The sequence below is a fragment of the Lygodium microphyllum genome, chromosome 29 (genome assembly GCF_053477565.2).
Source record: "Lygodium microphyllum isolate KBCC chromosome 29, Lygodium_microphyllum_v1.1.10, whole genome shotgun sequence".
Lineage (NCBI taxonomy): Eukaryota > Viridiplantae > Streptophyta > Polypodiopsida > Schizaeales > Lygodiaceae > Lygodium > Lygodium microphyllum.
The window spans coordinates 116,590,594-116,606,804 of NC_141163.1; the positions used below are offsets into that span (position 1 = coordinate 116,590,594).

At 39.2% G+C, this 16,211-nt stretch overlaps 1 protein-coding gene across 4 annotated transcripts; it reads left to right on the forward strand.

Moving 5' to 3' along the window:
- The first annotated feature begins 5,042 nt into the window (after positions 1–5,042).
- On the forward strand, positions 5,043–15,267 carry LOC148011067 (uncharacterized). 4 transcript variants are annotated; one of them, XM_087671718.1, is made up of 6 exons: positions 5,043–5,130; positions 5,257–6,462; positions 6,743–6,939; positions 7,054–7,195; positions 7,355–7,541; positions 14,757–15,267. In XM_087671718.1, exons 2-6 carry the CDS (start codon positions 5,437–5,439, stop codon positions 14,837–14,839), a joined length of 1,635 nt encoding a protein of 544 aa, XP_087527844.1. In that variant the 5' UTR covers positions 5,043–5,130; positions 5,257–5,436; the 3' UTR covers positions 14,840–15,267. The 4 variants fall into 4 exon arrangements, with proteins under 4 accessions (XP_087527844.1, XP_087527845.1, XP_087527847.1 ...); XM_087671719.1 differs by lacking the exons at positions 5,043–5,130; positions 14,757–15,267 and adding an exon at positions 14,012–14,257 and having other exon boundaries at positions 5,175–6,462; XM_087671721.1 differs by lacking the exons at positions 5,043–5,130; positions 14,757–15,267 and adding an exon at positions 8,557–13,988 and having other exon boundaries at positions 5,175–6,462.
- The last annotated feature ends 944 nt before the right edge of the window (positions 15,268–16,211 follow it).

Below are 16,211 nucleotides of genomic sequence, written 5' to 3' on the forward strand. Positions count from 1 at the left end.
AAACCTTACCTTAGTACGTATCTTTGGACCATGCCATCTTATTTAGCAACCTAAACCTACATTCAAGTATGTATCTCCAACCACTTCATTTCTTGCTCTTTCTATATTTTGAATAGTATTTCTTAGAGGCTCTCATGGTTGTTCTCTACCTCTCATATGGTAGTACACATTTTCTTGTTCTTCTCTCCAACACGTCAAGAAAAGTAAATGCGAGGTTTTCTTGCCATGACTGGATGCTTTTCTTTTTGTCCATCCACATCCTTTGGTAAAACTTCAAAGGGGACCTACTTATTTATAGCTTATCTTGAGTATAGTCAATAGCTTCCTCACTCAAACCATCATAGTGTGAGACAAGACTATGTTACTTTCAATGTTTTGAGATAGTTCTACATATGTAGGAGTAGTGCCCCATAAAGCTTTGAAGTCGTCAAAATACTTATAGTACATTTGTCACATCATCAAACATATAAGATCCTTTGGACTTGTTAAAAATATGCGACATTCTCCTAAACCTTGATCTTAAGGTATTCATCAAAATTTGAGTGGATTCATCATCCCACTTATCTCTTTTGTTTAGTCTAAGTGGAGTAGCGTTGGTTGGAGGAGATGGAGATGGTTCAATTTGTGACTAGTAACTAACCCTAAGTGATACCACCAAGTTCTGAAAGAGGAAGAGCCCCCTACCAAAAAAAAGCTCGAGAGGATGTGGCATTATAAAAGCCATCATTATCATGCTAACACTAGTCTTGTAGCAAAAAAGCCACAATTGTGGCTATTTGTATACCTTCTTATAATTTTAATTTCTCTTTGAATATATTGTATTGGTGGAATTTCTTTTAGGGATTTGTAGTCAGCACTAGATAAAAGTTGAAAAAAAATATAAAGATACTATTTGGTTAAGAATCTACATGTTTTGGGGGTGTCATTAAGGGTGTTTTACAAAACAATGGTTCAAATTGACAATTTCCTCAAAAAAAATTGAACACTTCAAAAATTTAATAAAAAATACTTTGTTATGTATGAAACTCATCCATATAGGTATTATGTCAATTGAAGAAAAAGTTTCAATTTTTTAAAGCACTTGAAGTTAGAGGTGTAGATAAAAAATAATACCACTTTTGCGGCTTTCTTTGTAATGCCATTTTTAAAAAATCAAATTAGTGAAATTTTGCCAAATCCTATTCTAGCCACTTATGTGGCTTCAAGCCAATTTTGTGGCTCCCTAACAAGACTAGTGTTAACTATCTTGGTTTTGGGAACACAACTCCTAGGCATTTGTCTACGAGGACATTTCATTGACATACTCAAGGTAAACCACATGTACATAGTACAAAAACCATTATTTAATCCATTATTCAAGAGCTTGTTATTAGACTATTATCTTTAATATATTGAACATACATAGACTTTGAGGCCAACTTAATAAAACAAAAATTAAATCACAAAAATGAAAACCTATTTCAATTCTACAAGTACTATTAGTGTTTTTCCACTTATAGCATTCATATAAATAGAGCAAAGGATAGTCCCCCATCCCTTTAACTTCCTAGAAAGCCAAGTTAGTTAAAAATCCAAATTTACTTAATAAAATTTATACATACAGTGGATCCATAGGTGCTCAAAATGACCCCTTGCATATAGAAAATGAAAATATTTGGCTAACTATGGAGTGTGCATGTTGGTTTAAAGAAAATACTAGAACGCTTAATCAACAACCATCGATTCACGATGGATCGATCATAACTTATCAGTTGACATTCTCAAAATAACTAGAGTATCAAGGGCATACATGCTCACAATAAGCTTGACACTTTGTCAATTATAATTGCAACCATGTACCATAAAGTAACCTTCAAGTTGGTACTTAGATATTTCTAGGGGAGAAGAGTTTCATAGCTATGTAGGCATTGGCACGAGCTCCCTATGTCCACTTGATCCTACATGAAGGTGTATGCTCTCTACATGCAAATCATATGGTTGAATCAATGCTTGTGCTATCCAACATCTTCATCATGTAACCAATAACTTTGTCAAGTTTTACAACTAGTTCAACACATAGCCTATAACTCAAAAATAAAGAAGCAAAAATAGAAGAACATGTTGATAACAATCACATTGATAAATAGGTTTTGCCACAAGCTTGGTAAGTACTTGCTATTGTAAGCAAAATATAGATTCAAGATAGGTACTCTACTAATATGTGATGATACAAGCACACCTTGAGTTCGTGTCACGAAGCCTGCTACTAGTGCTACTAATATCCCTAGCCATAAGCATTTCTATACCAAATCAAACATTTGAAAGCTATAACACCCTTCAAGGGGGGGGGGGGCGGGGGGGGGGGGGGGGGGGGTATCCTTCCAAATGAGGATTACAAGAATATTAGCCTTTTAATAAATTTAGAAAAATAGTTATATGCCCTTCCAATGTCCTTAAAAAGAAAAGGGGAGCAGTAGCTCACCTTTAAATCAAAAGTTGAGTAGCCCTTTTAAAAACTTACAAAATAAAGAAAGTTGTATATCTAAGAAAATTTTTGGAGGTTTGGGAGCACTGTTTGAATTTCTCATAAAATAAATTTAAGAAAAAATGTATGAATTTCTTAGATGTTTGGGAAATGGCATTTAGGCTTTGCTAAAATCCTTGTGGTTTGTGGATTAGAGGCTACTAATATTCAGTGTGGAAATTTGACATTTGTAGATAGATAAGAGTTGGTGGGACATGCATAAGAAAAATCACTTACACTCCTTGGCTTGTTCATTTTAGCAATGATATGTCCACATGCATATTTAAGCCATGGTGGTCTCCATGAGGAGAGATAAACACTAGCATGAATGGTAGGATGCCATGTTTCTTAACTTTGTATAGTTCATAGAGTATTCTTGTTTTTTGATGTACCTTCCTAAGGTATTTATAGTTGAGGTGGTTGAATTGAGTGTGCCATAGCCCAAACTGTGTTTGAGAGGGAAGAACATAGATAAAGGCCAAAGAAGTTTGCATCTTGTAGACTCCATTTTCCTTGTGATGTGCATAAAGATCTTGTCTCAAATCTCCCCTCTCAAATCTCCATCATGAACTCGGAAGGAGTCCTTATCAAACTTGACCATAAGGCTAAGTACACAAATCTTGCTCACAGAAAGTAGATGATATCCCAAACCTAGCACATAGAGAACCTATGATGTGTGAGCACCACCATGCCCATCCAAAATTAGTTGCATAACACCTTTGCCTTTGATAGGGACTGAAGAGCTATCACCAATGAGAATTTGACTATACATTGGACACATATGTGTAATACCATCTTTATGAGTCATGTGGTAGGAAGTGCCACTGTCCACTCATGAGGTTGTGGGGCCATCATCACTACATCAGAAGCTGATGGTGTCTATTCCAAACGAGTTACATAAGTATTTTTAAATAGTCAAACTATATATAATATGAAGCTACAACAAGAAAGAACCTTTGGGGCATTTTGATATTTTAATGAAGTAGGCCTAGTTATAAATGAAGGGTTCAAAAAAGTGTGACAATGAGGGATCAATAGAGTGACATGGAAGCTTAGAATTGAAGGATGCATTGTTTTAAGGGTTCATAAAATCCAAAACATACAAAGATTTACATGACTCAATTGGTTGACTCACATAAGCTGATATGTAATATGAAAGAAATTGTATCATAACATGAAGTGACTAAAAAAGCTACATTTTTTAAACCAAATTGTTACTAAATTGGGGCTAGGTGAGTTTTGCTTTTGGGGAGAAGTCACTTTATTGGTCTCTATACCCTAAGTCAACTCATCCAACTGCCATGAGTGTTGGAGTTGAAGTCGACAAGCATGAGCCACACCTTGTTGAACTTTTCTATGGTGACTCAAAGGTAAAATAGACCTCCACTTGTCATGGTTCTCATGCCTTCAAAGTAGAAAGACATATGTATCACTTACGTGCTGAGATATTATTTAATATCAATTATCAATTAATTATTAATTAATCTTACTACTATATTATTTTTGCTATAGGTTTGAAAAGACCCAAACCTCCAGAGGGCTTCCCAAACCTGCTCCCTTTTCTAAACCTCATTTTTTCAAAACCCCCTCCCCTCCCCTCTTTCTCACGTGTAATCTCTCATTTTCTCTTCCCCCTCAATTTTTTCATTAAAGCCTCCCCCCCCCCCTTCACCTCCATTTTTTAAATTAAAACCCCCTCCTCTCTCTCTCACTTATAATCTCTCTCTTTCTTTTCCCCCTCCCCCCTCTCTATCTCATGTGTAGGGCCTAGGCTCTCTCTCTCTCTCTCTTAGATTAAACTTTTTTAAATTAAATATTTTATAATTAAATTTTTTTCGAACATAGTTTTTCACACACTTTGAGAGAGAGAGAGAGAGAGAGAGAGAGAGAGAGAAGAAGAATAAGAAGAAGAAGAAGGATAAAAAGAAGAAGATGAAGAGAGGAGGGGGGAAAAGAGGAAAGAGAATAGTTTTTTTTTAATTAACATTTTTCTTCTCCCACTCCCCCCTCTCTCTCATGTGTAAGACTTAGGTTTTCTCTCTCTTAAATTAAACATATTTAATTTAAATTTTTGAAATTAAAATAAGCAAAGAGAGAGAGAGAAATATACAAAGAGAAAAAAAGAAGAAAAAGAGATGGAGGGAGAGAGAGGGGGAACAGAGAGAAAGAATTATAGAGAGAGGAAATATACAATTTCAGAGAGAGAAAAAAAAAGAAGAGAGACAAAGAGAAAAAAGGAGAGAAAAAATAATTAAAAAAAGAAAGAATTTAAACATAGAGAAAATTATATAGAGAGAGAAAAAATAAAATTTAAAAGAAAAAGAAAAGAAAAAATGTAAAAAGAGAAAAAAAAGAGGAGAGAGAAACAAAGAAAGGAGAGGGAGAAGAGAGAGAAAAAATAAAAAAAGAAAAAAAAAGAGGAAAAAAGGAAAAGAGGAAGAGAGATGTGGGAAAAGAGAAAAGAAAAAAGTATGAGCGAATTAATTATCTTATGGATCAGGCAATGCGGTGACTTCCCGCAAAATTCAAATGCGACGAATCACAATTGGAGGTTATTATGGTGGCGCCCCTTCGACCAAAAAACAAACAACAACATAACTCACAGCTACCGGTTTGCGCTAGATGTGGTAAGCAGGTTATATATATAATCTCTCTCTCTCTCTCTCTCTCTCTCTCTCTCTCTCTCCTGTCTCCGTGTCTGCCTGCCCGAATGCACTCAATTTGAAGTGGTGGATGGTTTCTGTGCACAACAGCTTCCATCACCTCCCGTCGGCGCTCGGCCGTGTTAGGGTCGTTGACCCTTGGCCCCGCAATTTCCAGAGCGTCATGTAAAGGGAAAAAAAAAAGCTGCCATAGCGCAGAAGCCGCAAAGCTTTTCATGCGCGTTTCTTCTCATCAAGCCAGTCGGGCGTGGTGCCTCTTCTCGCCATAGCATGAGGGGAGATCACACCCGCAAGCGACTCCTTTCGAGTCGTAGAGGTCATGATCAACATACCAGCATCGCCTCCATCTTTGAGTCCAGGCCTGATCAAAGCCTGAATGTGGATCTCTCTCCCATCTACTTCGAAGAAGGGACCGATTCCTACATTGCAGAGCGGTCATACCAGACATTGCTCCCTGTGGTTAAACAGCTCGTGAAACTTTACAAGGAGCACCCGGAGTTAGAGAAGCTCAGGGAGCTCAAGATTGCGTGCGCAGTGTGTCGTGACCTCACACAAGTACGCGGTTGGGGTCCCCTTCTAATCCATGCACAAAAGTTCTGGAAGAGTTATCCCCTTCAGCATAAAGGTTATCACAGGGCATTGGAGGAGGTTCTTAGAAATGAAAGATTTGCTTCTATGCCAGCAGAGACAATGGCTTGGCCTCCTATACTTCTAGTAGAAAATGGGGGCTTGACATTTGATGGATCACTCAGACGTTGGAAAGGGCTTCAAGGTGTTGAGGTTCCAGAGAACTTGAAGGATATGGAAATAGAGGAAGTCTTAGCTGTTTACAAGAGGGGTAATGGTGGTAAGCGAAATGTCATGGTCTTTCCTGCCGCAGAAGTCGGTCTGGTGGATGCCAAAAAGCTGGCCGAGCTTCTTGAAAAATCTCCTAAAGTAGATGACTGGGTGAAATTCCGGATTGAGAAAGTGCACAGCTCATCAGGAAGTCCTGGCCATGAACATTCAATCCAAAAAGATGGTGCTCTGAAGAAATCAAATCTTGAAGCTGAGCAAAGTGACAGTTGGAAGAAAGAAAATGATGACAAAGGCAGTTGTCCAGTGAGTTGCCCAAGCACATCCGGTACTCACTTTGACTATGACCAGCATCATCCTTTGGGAACTTGGTCAACATTAAAAGAAATCAGAGAAACAAGCAGTGTTGATACCGTCATGAGGAAGTGGGCCAAGAGCTTTGCATCTGGCAGTGACTATTGTACATTCGCTTACAAATGGCCGTTCCAGAAGTCAAGGAAGGTTGAATACCTTCTCCTCCTACTTTTTCCAACAATTATGCAAGATCTAAAGATTACAAGGTTTTTACTAGTCCTCTGATGAACACATGTAGAGGACAACCAAGCATGCCCAAAAACATATCATTTGTATGTACTATGCAAGGACAGCCAATCTTCTCAGAACATAGTTTTTCTATATATTTATACCTTGTTGTTTCCTGGGATAAGGTTGAGGGTTTATGCAGAGGACAACCAGTAATGTCAAAATGTATTGACACATTTGATTTTAAACAAACGTGCAGCTGAAGGAAATGGATATAAAGTTCCAGCAGGACCTGCAGAAATACCATTCACTTGGAGCAGCTGGAAATGAGAAGCTCAGGACTCAGCTTGAAGAGATTGAGAAGCAACTACGAAAAGAAAGGCTATTATGGCTGAAAGAAATCAGAGAAGTGCGCGACCAGTTTGAAGGTTTAGAAAAAGACATAAAAAAGGAGGAGTAAGCCCTCCTAGTTTGGATACTATTCCTCTGAATGATTCTTGTATCTTGAAGCTTGATATATTGGGGTTTTATGTGTAAGGGGGAGTGTAAGACAGTAGCCTTGTGTGATAGGGCACAAAAGGCTCTGGACAAGTATATTTGGGAAATGAGGCTTGAAAGAGACATAGCGGCAGAAATGGAGGAACTCGAAGAGCTCATGCATGAGAAGGATCAGTTGCATGTAGACAGGTCATCATCCAAGAAAAGACAACAGGTCTCTCTGCTCCCCCCTCTTTGTATGTTCATCAATGCATGAATATGTGTACATGGTCTTTTGGCACTAAATGGATACATTCTTTCAACTTCTTTGATTTCTCCTTGCAACATGTGACATAACTGCCACATTGTTCCCTTATATATTGAGGGGGGACAGGCTATGCAGAAGATGGAGAGAAAAAGGGATGCTCTCATCAAGGTCTGGAAATATGAACAGAATCAATTAAAGAAGCAGGTAGAGTTGGCCAAAGAAGAAAGAGACTGCATAAGTGCAAACCTTGAACATGAAGAAATGCTGGATGCCTTGAATAGGGTGCTGGAAGGTTGTGAGTGTATGCATGGAGGTACTTTTCTTGATACACACTCTTCAATCTGATTCTTAGTATTGGTGTTTGGACAGTAGCATCTAGATAGCTCAGAGAAACAGCATCAAAATATAGACATAGTAAGAAAGAATTATTTGTAGCAGTTACAACTAAATACTAGGAGGTGAGGCCAATTTCTTGAGTTCAAGGGTTAATAAATGAGTGAAGCCTTGTGGTTGGACAAGGGGGATTTGGCCCTTGTCATTAAGAGGGATTGATGAATCCAGAAAGACGAAAAGGCTGTTCCAACTTAGACATCACTATAATGAGCTGGTTTTTGAAGGGGCCTCACTTATTAGCTGTTAGCTTTGATGCTGTCTCCTCAATCAGTCCTTATGGATCCGAATGTATCCATTGTCCAAGTGCAAATGAGACGATAGCTTGTGCTTGTTCAAGAGCCTTAATTCTAATGTATCAATAACATTACTGGAAGCATCCACATTTTGATACTATGATCACTGCCTACTGTTACATGGATTGGTCAACACTCATCTAAATGCATATCTCACCAGCCCATCAAATAGATGATGAAGGGTGCGTCGTCATTGCTAACTCCAACAAAAGAAATAATGTAGCATATTTGATGACATGCACTTTTTTGGAGTGTAGGAAACTTTAAAGTGCTATAGTGAAAGTAAAAATGAAAGGGATTTTACTAAAAAATGGAGTAGAGTTTGGCTGTTGACCAAAAGCTGACAGATATGTTCTTCTTTTCTAATGTAGGCTTAGTTATCAGAGTAGCTAGGGCATAATACTAACACAGGCTTTATTTAGTCATGTAGCTTGAGTAGTGCATTCTTGAATTTGAACAGATTTTCTCCAAGTCTTGCTTTCTACCCTAGGTATGGGGGGGGGGGGGGGCGCGGGGGGAGATTGGAGCATTCCAATTCCTTCAGTTATTGAGTCCAAGGGCTGTATAGTTTGTTCTTGATCCTCTTCTTGACCTTTTTCTTTAGCTTTGGGTTATTAATTGCCACTAATTGTCAAGTTTCAGGCTAGAAACCAGATTAACGAGAATTCCATCAAAGAGAGCTTCATTCGTAAGTTTCTAAACAGTCCACATATAAAATGCTCTCAGTCTGTCCCAAATTCAAGGAGGAAGTCTATAAAGCCATCCCCATTATGCTTGAGGAGTTTCAATCTCAGTTCTACAGCTGTAACGGTGTTATGTGTTCCCATTGGCACTTGGGCCATGTGAACATGTCTGCCATTTGGTTAGGAAAGAGTGCCAAAAGTCTCATAGGTTAGGTATATTGAATACATCTTAATGACAATTGTGTTGTGGTGACTGTGGGCTAAGCTAGATGATATCATGCAATTAGTTCCTTGTTACCTACTTGTAGTGTTTGAATGACTTGTATCTATGCCATATTTTCTCCAATTTGAGTGAGATTCTAAGTTGAGAACTTTTTAAGTTCATTGAGATCCTAGTTAAGTGTACATTTAAACTAGTGTGAAAGTCAACTGGCAATTCGGTCTAGTTTATGATCTAGTTGGGTACCAATTGTTGTGATTATTTGGTTGTATGTGATGCATCTGTACTTACTTAGCCCTAAGAGTGTGTCTAAGTTCCTAGGTGTGTGTGTAGAGGCGAGCTCAAGCTTAACCGCTAAGATCCATAGACCTCTTATTGTTTAAGTGTTTCAAACGAGCACTAATGGCTACCTCTCACATAGCCGACGTGCTATCCCTCTCTACGAGTGTAGTGAGCTTACCTTGATGTCCGATTGAGTTGCTCTCTCTCAAGCACTTCGATAGCTCCACGATTCTTGATGTAAGCTCAAGAATTCTCAAGCCTTCACTTCCATGCTTCATCCTCCATAGCTGCACGCAAGAGAAGAGAAGAGAAGAGAAGAGGAAGAGAAAAGATGGTGGAGAGCTTCACCTCCTTGATCCCTCACCCTCACACACTCACTCCCCCTCACACTCACACTTCCTCTCTCAAGCACACACAAGCAAGCAAGGAAGAGGAGAAGAGAAGAATGAGAGTTTACTTTGCCACACACCAAAGAATGAGCTCTCATTCACTTTTTGAACTTTATATACATGCCCTAAAATTCCATGGGCATCCATCTCCTTTTTACATGGCCGGCTGTGGCCTAGGCTTTTTTTTTTCCATTGTCCTATCTTCCTAGCTTCTTTCTTACCGCCCATCTACCTTTACAATTTGTATGGCTCGACACTCTTAAAATAAATCATGATGTGTTTTGCGCTTTTTTATAAAAGTATTGACTTGTGCTTTTTTTTGTGCGTCTTTTTTATTGATTTAGGACTTTTTTGCGCTTAACAAGTTTCTAGAGCTTCGTATGCAAAGATAGATGCTTTTGTATTCAGCCAAGGGTTTATAAACAGCTCATTTGAGTCTACCCTTTACGTATCTAAAGAGGGGGGATCCATGCTGATCATTTGCCTATATGTTGATGATCTTTTGCTTACAAGGACACACACAGATTAGATTTCAGCTTTCAAACAAAATTTGCAGCAAACTTTTGAAATGTTAGACTTGGGGTCTTTGCATTATTACTTGGGCATTCAATTCATGCATGATGCTACAGGTATTGGTTTATCACAGTCAAGATACATTGGTAAACTTCTTGAGAAGTTTGGCTTACAAGATTACAAGCCAATCTGTGCATCAATGGAACCTAGACTAAAGCTGGCATTACATGATGGCAGTGATTTGTTTGATATACACACATACGCTCCAATAGTTGGATGTCTTATTTACCTATGCTACACTAGGTTGGATATACAGTTTGCAGTTTCAGCCCTGAGCAGATATATGCATCAGCCACACATATCACATTGGCAAGCTGTTAAGCGTGTCTTTCATTACTTACAGGGTACTAGATTTCTTGGATTGCTTTATGCCAAGGGGAACCACTACAGTTACATGCTTACAGTGATTTTGATTGGGTTGGTGATTACAATTCATGTCACTCCACTAGTAGCAATTGTTTCTTTCTTGGCTCATCTTGCATATCTTGGCTTAGTAAGAAACAGTCCACTGTTGCCACATCATCATGTGAAGCTGAATACAAGCCAACTTTCACTACCACAGTTGAATGCGTGTGGCTTAGACGCTTGCTAGCTGATCTAGATGTATTTGTTATGGAGCCTACTCCTTTGTTCATTGACAATCAGAGTGCCATTGCAGTGGCACCGAACCCAGTGTTTCATGCACGCATGAAACACATTGAGATACATTATCACTTTGTTAGAGAGGCTACATGCAGGTGATATAAGCCTTGTCTATTGTCCTACCACTAGTAATGTGACAGAAATCTTTACCAAAGCTCTTCATGGTAACAAATTTGAAGCATTTCGCAATGCTTTAAATTTTATCTCCTTTGGTGGTGGATGATCCTTGTACTTTTGATCACTCTTCACTCTAGGGAGTTTGTTGGGTTTTCACTTACGCCTACGCTCACAGAGAAGTGTCAGTGATCAGGTGGGACACTGGGGTACTTTTTACTCTTAGTACGAGAGGTTTTTTTTCCCAGGCTTATTGTCTTGTTTAGTATGTGCTCATGTCACACACTTACGGGCACTTATCGTGTTCAGGTGTGAATATCCCCTATAATCCTAAGGTTTAAGGGTTGTACTTTGTACTTTTAGATTACACTCTTTCAATCTATTGCATTGGGTGTCGTACTTCACTCTCCACATTGTCTACTGCACTCTCAGGTGAGCTTCAATCCTCTCTCCATCTCACACATTGGACAAGGGAGAAACAACAGCACCAACAATCATATCCATTAACTCTACATGTCTAGTGTCTAATATAGCTGCCATACAAGAAGCATTCAAACTTGTACGGAAGGGTGGGATAATCCCTATGGCAATATAGCATAAGTGCATTGGTGTAGTGCACATATATGGTGAGAACCCAATCTTCAAGTTTAAAGCATCTCAAGCCTAGCGCTTTGGAGCATCGATCAGAGAATGAGGCGAAGTTGTGAGCAATGATTGCTCGCAAGTATTGAAGTCACCCATCACAAACCCTTGACAAGCCATAGAGAGGCATTGTATGTCCTCCCAAAGTTGATGATGATGTAGCATATGCATACATTCCCACCAACCATAGAACCTCACCCTCATAGATAATTCCCACTATCATGAATTTGCCTTGAACATCTCGACAAAGTAATGAAGATTGCAATGAAGAGTGAATAGCCAACATAACCCTAGATCTATGAGAAGTATAATCATTGAAGAAAATAATATAATCCTTATATACATAGATGGCATTAGCCATCAAGTATTGCTTGTGTTCCACTGCATATTATACATCCCAATATTAACAAAAATAGTCCTCCACATCTTGTAGTGCCTACTATTGGATGGAACACCCTTTATATTTGATAATGCTAGCTTCATAATATGCAAGCAAGTTAAAACTATTGTTGCAATGCTGTCCCTTTTGCATTTGTAGACTTGCTTGCCTTGAACCTCTCCATCTCACTTTGAATGGCATTCACAAATCTCCTTGAGCATCTAACCACAAGGTAGAATTTGAAGTACTTTTATTAGTCACAACCACGTGTGGCGTTTCAGACGATTAAGTCTTAAAATAAAATCCTTTGTCTTATGTGAGTAACATTGGTTGGGGGTGGAATCATTGGAGTTGAATGGGATTCTTGACAAGTATGATGATTCAATATAGACACCCAAGGAGCTTCCTTTGGAGCTTGTTCCTAAGAAGTAAGACGGGGCTCACCTTGAGGCCTAGCATCATAGGCCCAAGAGTGGACACATATTGTTGCTGAGATAAAACCTAAGGCTCATGCACTTGCATAGGCACCTCTATCTGAGAACCCACTCAATAATTTGGTGCGTCAAAATCTTTGTTGCATTCTAAGATGAATTGATCCAACTAGCCATACCTAAAACAATGCCCAACAAATGTTCCCCATTTCAACTCATAAACCAAGGCTTGTAAAACAAGAGCCTCAAAACATATTTTGATGGGACAAGGTTCGCCTATATTCCATAATAGGTAGGTCCTATTTCTACTTCAAGATGCCAAGCAAGGCTCCATCAAGACTTGTCCCAATCAGTGTAAGACTAGAGGAAGGATTCGCCAAAGTTGCGAAGGAAAGTTTACCACTTCCATCCAAATGGGACAAGCTTGCCTCTAAATATCTTGGAATTTCTCCATGGGTCACTGTGGAACAACATGGACTACTTGTTTGTCCAAAAACAAAGGAATGTGCTGCATGATTTGAGCATGAGTGTTTGAGGTGCAAAAGAGGATTTCAAAGAACCCTTTGGGCCCATTATAAATCTCCTCAACAAGAGGAGCTAGTATCCTTACGCAAATCTTGACGCAAAATAGTGTATCAAGCCACGCTCAGATATGGGCAACGAGTGGATTCTGGCATGTGAAATAGAAGATGGTAGTCCTCTCATGGAAGGCTGCAATTTGCTGCAACACAATATGTCCCCAGAATTGCCACTGCATGTTCTCCATCTAGTAAACTAGTTGCTTGCCCTTCATTTGCATGAATATATTCAATCATTAGGCTATTAGCTTAAGCAAGCATAGACTCAAATGCATTGATCCTCTCTTGTTGAGGACAAGAGCTTGGCTAACGGACCTCGAGAATGCTTGAGCCCAAAGTATCGACCACTAGCTTGCAGTGCTTGCCTACTTCATCTCCTTGTGCATGATCATGAAAATGCTCAATCTGGGATTGCACGTCTGAATCCAGTGTCTTTTTCCATACCATCACTCGTGTGTTGTTGAGGAACTCCATGTCAATATTATAAAAAGTATGCATTGCAAGTAGAGTACAAAACCCCACTTGCAACCCTTTGTGAAGCAGCAAATTAACGGTACATGCTGCTGTTTACAACAAACAGCAAATAGGGTCCTTGAAACCACTCCCAAAAGGTTGCCCTGAATGGTCTCTTAAATTGTAGCACGGACATTGTAACCATGAAAAACATTTTGTTGGCACTGAAACGCAAAACACCCACAGTGAAATGGCTGATTGAAACAACATGTTTACGTGAAAACAATTGGTTTTTTGTGCCGTTTTGAGAGTTTTAAACACACTGTATATATGATAGACATCATTTATTGACACGAAAGGGGTTGCATGGTATAAATGTGTCAGTTACAACTCTTGTTCAACTGTTTCACTTGGCGTTTCACTTGGGACTTGTCCAAAGGTGAAACATTTTGGGGTGAAACGCAATGTCTCAAGAATGAAATTCAGGGCAATTTTGATATTGCCAACAGCTCCAAAAGAGGGGTAAAACTATAGCGCAGCTGTCAAGCCCTCCTCTTTTGCCGCTGCCTCTATCCAAGGTGGAAAAGATATCTCTAGTACTCGTCTTGTTGCGCATGTGCATATCATGATGTGTATTCCCTCTCTCTCTCTCTCTCTCTCTCAAATCTTCCCCATGCACATTTGACTCTAGATGTTGTTGGGGTCTTGTAGATTATGGAAATTGATAATTTATTTGTGAGAGGAAAGACAACAAACTCAAGAGGTACACAGACTCACGGCTGAATAGGTGTGATGTGAACTTTCAGTTTCATCATTGTTCAAAGTGAAGAGAATATCAACCAATCATATGCAACTAAAATTACTCTCCTTTCTTCAGCTCTCCATCTTACATGTGGGATAAGCATGTTAAAACGATTATTCATGCTTGTTCCGTGAAGTTTACTACTTTCACAATCAATTCACCCCCAGTCCTTAAGCATCAGGTTGGATGGAGGAACAACTGACAATCCTACTTTGCAACACATGCCAACCGACAATCCACTTCAATTACTCTGCCCAACGGTGTGACCAAAAAGCTCTTATCAGTAGTCATATTTCAAAATAGAGGTATCACATAGTGCTCTTGATATCTGGTTATAGTTGATGTCCAAACTTGTGTACATAGTTGGTTTGAGTTGCCTACTTCAAGAGACACCATAGTTGCCTTATAATGTTTCCTCATCAAGTTCAAGTTTCCCAATCTTGTAGTCGTGTGATGAAATACAACTTGAGTTTAGTTGGCTGGATTTTTGGGAGAGTTTGTTACACTGCTAAACCTCTCCGCGTCTCAGGTCAGATAAAGAAATTGAAATCTCGAATGTGTCCTGAAGGAAACTGAAATTTAAGGTCATCAGCTATCAGGATAAAAAGGAAACTCGCCTTTACACTAATGATGGCTGTTATTTGCATTCTCCAGATGAAAAAGGAGATAGCAGTTGTTCCATTGGCAATTGTAGTAAGTCGAAAGTTCTTGATGAGTCTGAAACCCAAGGCAGTTGAGCATCATCAGCTACAGTGCCATTTGAAGTAAGACTTGAAAGAATAGCCATTGCTTAATCACTAGATGTGTTCAAACCTTGCTTAAACATCAACAAGAATCGAGCAGAAGATTACTGATGTGCATCTTGTAACAATAGTGTGAGACACTTGGATGAGCTGTCTGAGCATGTTTTATGGCATGCATCATGTCAGAAATGAATGTATTCAATGTACGTATGTATATTGTAAAACTTGAATGTGGAAGTCAGCATACATTGAATGGGGTGAAATGACTGCTTTGCAAATACAACCCTGAAGATCCAAGCAGTAAGTTTGGACACTTTTTGCCATCCATCCTGAAAAACCATACAAGAAGTAATGCACCGAACTCTTTAGCTACTCTGAAAACAAAGTAAGGGAAAGCAACTGTGGGTTGCTCTTTGAGGTCTTTTAGGACACTTTTTGCAACTCATTCTGAAAACCAAGACAAAAAGTAATACTACAAATACTCGTGAGATTATGATACATAGCATAACACCACTCTTCCAAAAAGAAAAGGGCATGAGGTGTGTCGTGTGTTGGAGCATTCCCCTTGTCATTCGTTAGCACGCCTGCTGTAGTGGTAGCTTGTTCTCGAGGGGAAAATTACTCCTTCCTTACTAGCACTTCGTAGGCTGTTTCTTTCTCTTTCTTTTAAGGCGCTTGATTCTTTTCTTGTCTATCAAAATCAGCACAAAAACTGGTCCTGTAATGTGCACTTGTCAGCCATTTATTAAATTTATATTTAAAAAACTACTACTACTACTACTACTGTTATGTGAATGCATTTTGTTGTGTAAAGAGTGATGCATTGTAGTACAGAAAGGGCACAGCGCCTTAAAGGATGCGTAGATCAACGCTTGCGTAGGTTAGTGACCTTGACACAAGCAAGCATCTGTAGGTATGAAGGGCCCCAGTTGCTATCTACTGTAGACTGGAGCTTGCTTGTTGGTTGGTGATGCCTTTGTTGTTTGCATTACCATCAAAACCGGCGGTTCCGACGCTGTTGTAGAAGAAGGTTTGCAACAAAGAGACTATCAATTCTGAACTTTTGCGAGAAGAACCGGTGAAAGGAATGGCCGAATATTTTGTATTTTGTAGGATTATGACGGTTTAGACTCTTTGTTGGGCGGGGCGGGGCGTTCGGCTTTCTTCTGGCAAATAAAGTAATCCTTGCTTCCAGGGGCGGGGAAGAAATCACAAGGGGCAATGCTGCACGCTTTTTCATTATATTTTTCGTTATGAAATAGAGATGGAAAGTAAAAATCAAAACGCATGACTCCATCCAAAATTCATGATAGTAAATTTTAGTGCAAATTGTGGTCGTCTTATTATGTTATATGCATTGCCTCAA